Genomic DNA, 2,088 nt, shown 5'->3' on the forward strand with positions numbered 1-2,088 from the left:
TCTAGTACACTCTTCCTTCTCTCCTCAAAGTGCTGCAACTGCCCTGAGATAGGCCCTTACCAGCTCAACCTGGACTAGTATGCTAGACTGCTGGTTGTTCTCCCAGCCTCAGTACTCTCTTCACTCCAGTCCATACTAAATTGAGCTATCAAAAGCATCTTCTTAAAGCACACCATTTCTCCCAAATTCCAGTGACTCGGCAAAAATAAGGAAGTCTCCCAGGACCTCTCCTTTGCTGACATGCAGCTCGCACAGTTGGTTTGGCTCTCCTCTCACTGGGAGATGAGTCCTGACATGAGCTCCAGCAGACCGGGTGATTGGCTATCACAGGGGGATCACGCTTTGAACATGCATCACTAGGGCCATAAAAGTCAGCTAACTGCACTCAATAAATGGAGCTTCTGCCACCTTGCTGTCTCCCGCCTCATCCGTGCGTCTCTGGGTTACAGAGCATTGAGCTGGTCTCATGCTCATCACTTCAGCGGCCGCTTCAGGTATATTCAATCTCTGCTGAAGATCAGGAATGACAAAGGCTTGGGGTGTCTTCCTAATTAGAAATGGCACTGAGATAAGCTGGGAAAATATCAGACACATAGAAAAGCCTAATGAACATTTCCTTGGAATTGAGAGTAGATTGGATTCTCAGTGTCACTAACCTCCCTCAGGGTTTTAGAACCAATTCTGAGGGAAACTTCTCTGCAGCTCAAGGAGGGGACTCATCACACTGGGAGGCAGATGCTCTTCTTCACACTAAACAGGGAAAGACATGCAAATTGGGCTCCTCCCTCTAGGGAAGAAAACCAGCAAAAACCTGTTTCTACAGCTCTGGGAGAAGAGCTTTTCTTCTGTGTGGCCTTTCTCTCCTAAGGACTGACACTGTAGAGCCTGAACAATGAGTTTTAGACTGAATGGAATTTTCATTCTGACTATTTTACAAAACAGTTTTTTTTTCTGTTTGATTTTTGACCAACGATACTCTCTTTGAAGTCGTGTATATATGTAACTATTGTCTTAAATGACTCTTTGCTTGCAGGTGTCCATTGTGATGTTCAGCTGGTAGGGTCTGGAGGTGATGTGAGACAGCCTGGAGGATCTCTTTGCCTTTCCTACAAAGCTTCTGGATTCACTTTTAGCAGCTATGGCATGCAATGGGTCCACCAGGCTCCAGGGAAGGGGCTGAAATGGGTGGCAGTTATTTGGTCTGATGGAAGTAAAACATACTATGCAGACTCTGTGAAAGGCCGATTCACCATCTCCAGGGACAACAGCAACAGCATGCTGCACCTGCAAATGAATTCTCTTAAAGCTGAGGACACTGCCATGTATTACTGTGCAAGTGACACAGTGAGAAAAAGGAGTATTAGACCAGACATAAACCTCCTCATTCAGATAGGCCTTATGGCGAATGACAACAACACTGAGCACAAGGAGACCAGTTACAATAACAGATGAAGAATTAGGCTGACAAAGTTTTCAAGTTCTATGGTTTCTTCCTAATTCACAGTGAACATCTAACTCTTCCTATCTATCTATCTACCTATCTATCTATCTATCTATCTGTCTATCTATCTATCTATCTGTCTATCTATCTAATCTCCTTTGTGTCCCTGAGAATCTTTCCTGTTTATGTTGCCTGTAGGCATAGAGGGAAGAAGTATCCTTTTAACGGTTTACATGTTTTCTGTGATTTATAATAGGAATGCAGGGATATTTTAACATAATGCTAAACTATAAATTGTTAATATAATACATTGTATCAATAATAAAAATTTATAAAATCATATTATCATATCAGTAGATGCAGGAAAAAGCTTCTGCTAATATGCAGCACACATTTCTATTAAAAACACTTGAAAGTATTGGTATTAAATGATTTTTACTTAAATTGATATAAAGCATTTATCTGAAACAATGAGGAAGCTTTATTTGTAATGGGGATACATTAGAAGCATTTCCAGTAAAAGTATGTCCACTATCACCAATATTATTCAATATTGTATTGAAAATCCTACCTATAGGAATTAGAGAAGAAAAAAATGATCTGATTCTGTTATCTTTGAAATGGAAATCTTTGCATTTCCCTTTTGG

At 40.9% G+C, this 2,088-nt stretch overlaps 1 gene segment (V, D, J or C); it reads left to right on the top strand.

The window, feature by feature from the left end:
- Positions 1–451: 451 nt before the first annotated feature.
- On the top strand, positions 452–1,452 carry LOC114053464. The segment is given in 2 exon segments: positions 452–494; positions 1,034–1,452. Coding segments are annotated over 2 exon segments (447 nt in total).
- The last annotated feature ends 636 nt before the right edge of the window (positions 1,453–2,088 follow it).

Source organism: Vombatus ursinus, unplaced genomic scaffold, assembly GCF_900497805.2.
Source record: "Vombatus ursinus unplaced genomic scaffold, bare-nosed wombat genome assembly UNPS02004094.1, whole genome shotgun sequence".
Classification (NCBI taxonomy): Eukaryota; Metazoa; Chordata; class Mammalia; order Diprotodontia; family Vombatidae; genus Vombatus; species Vombatus ursinus.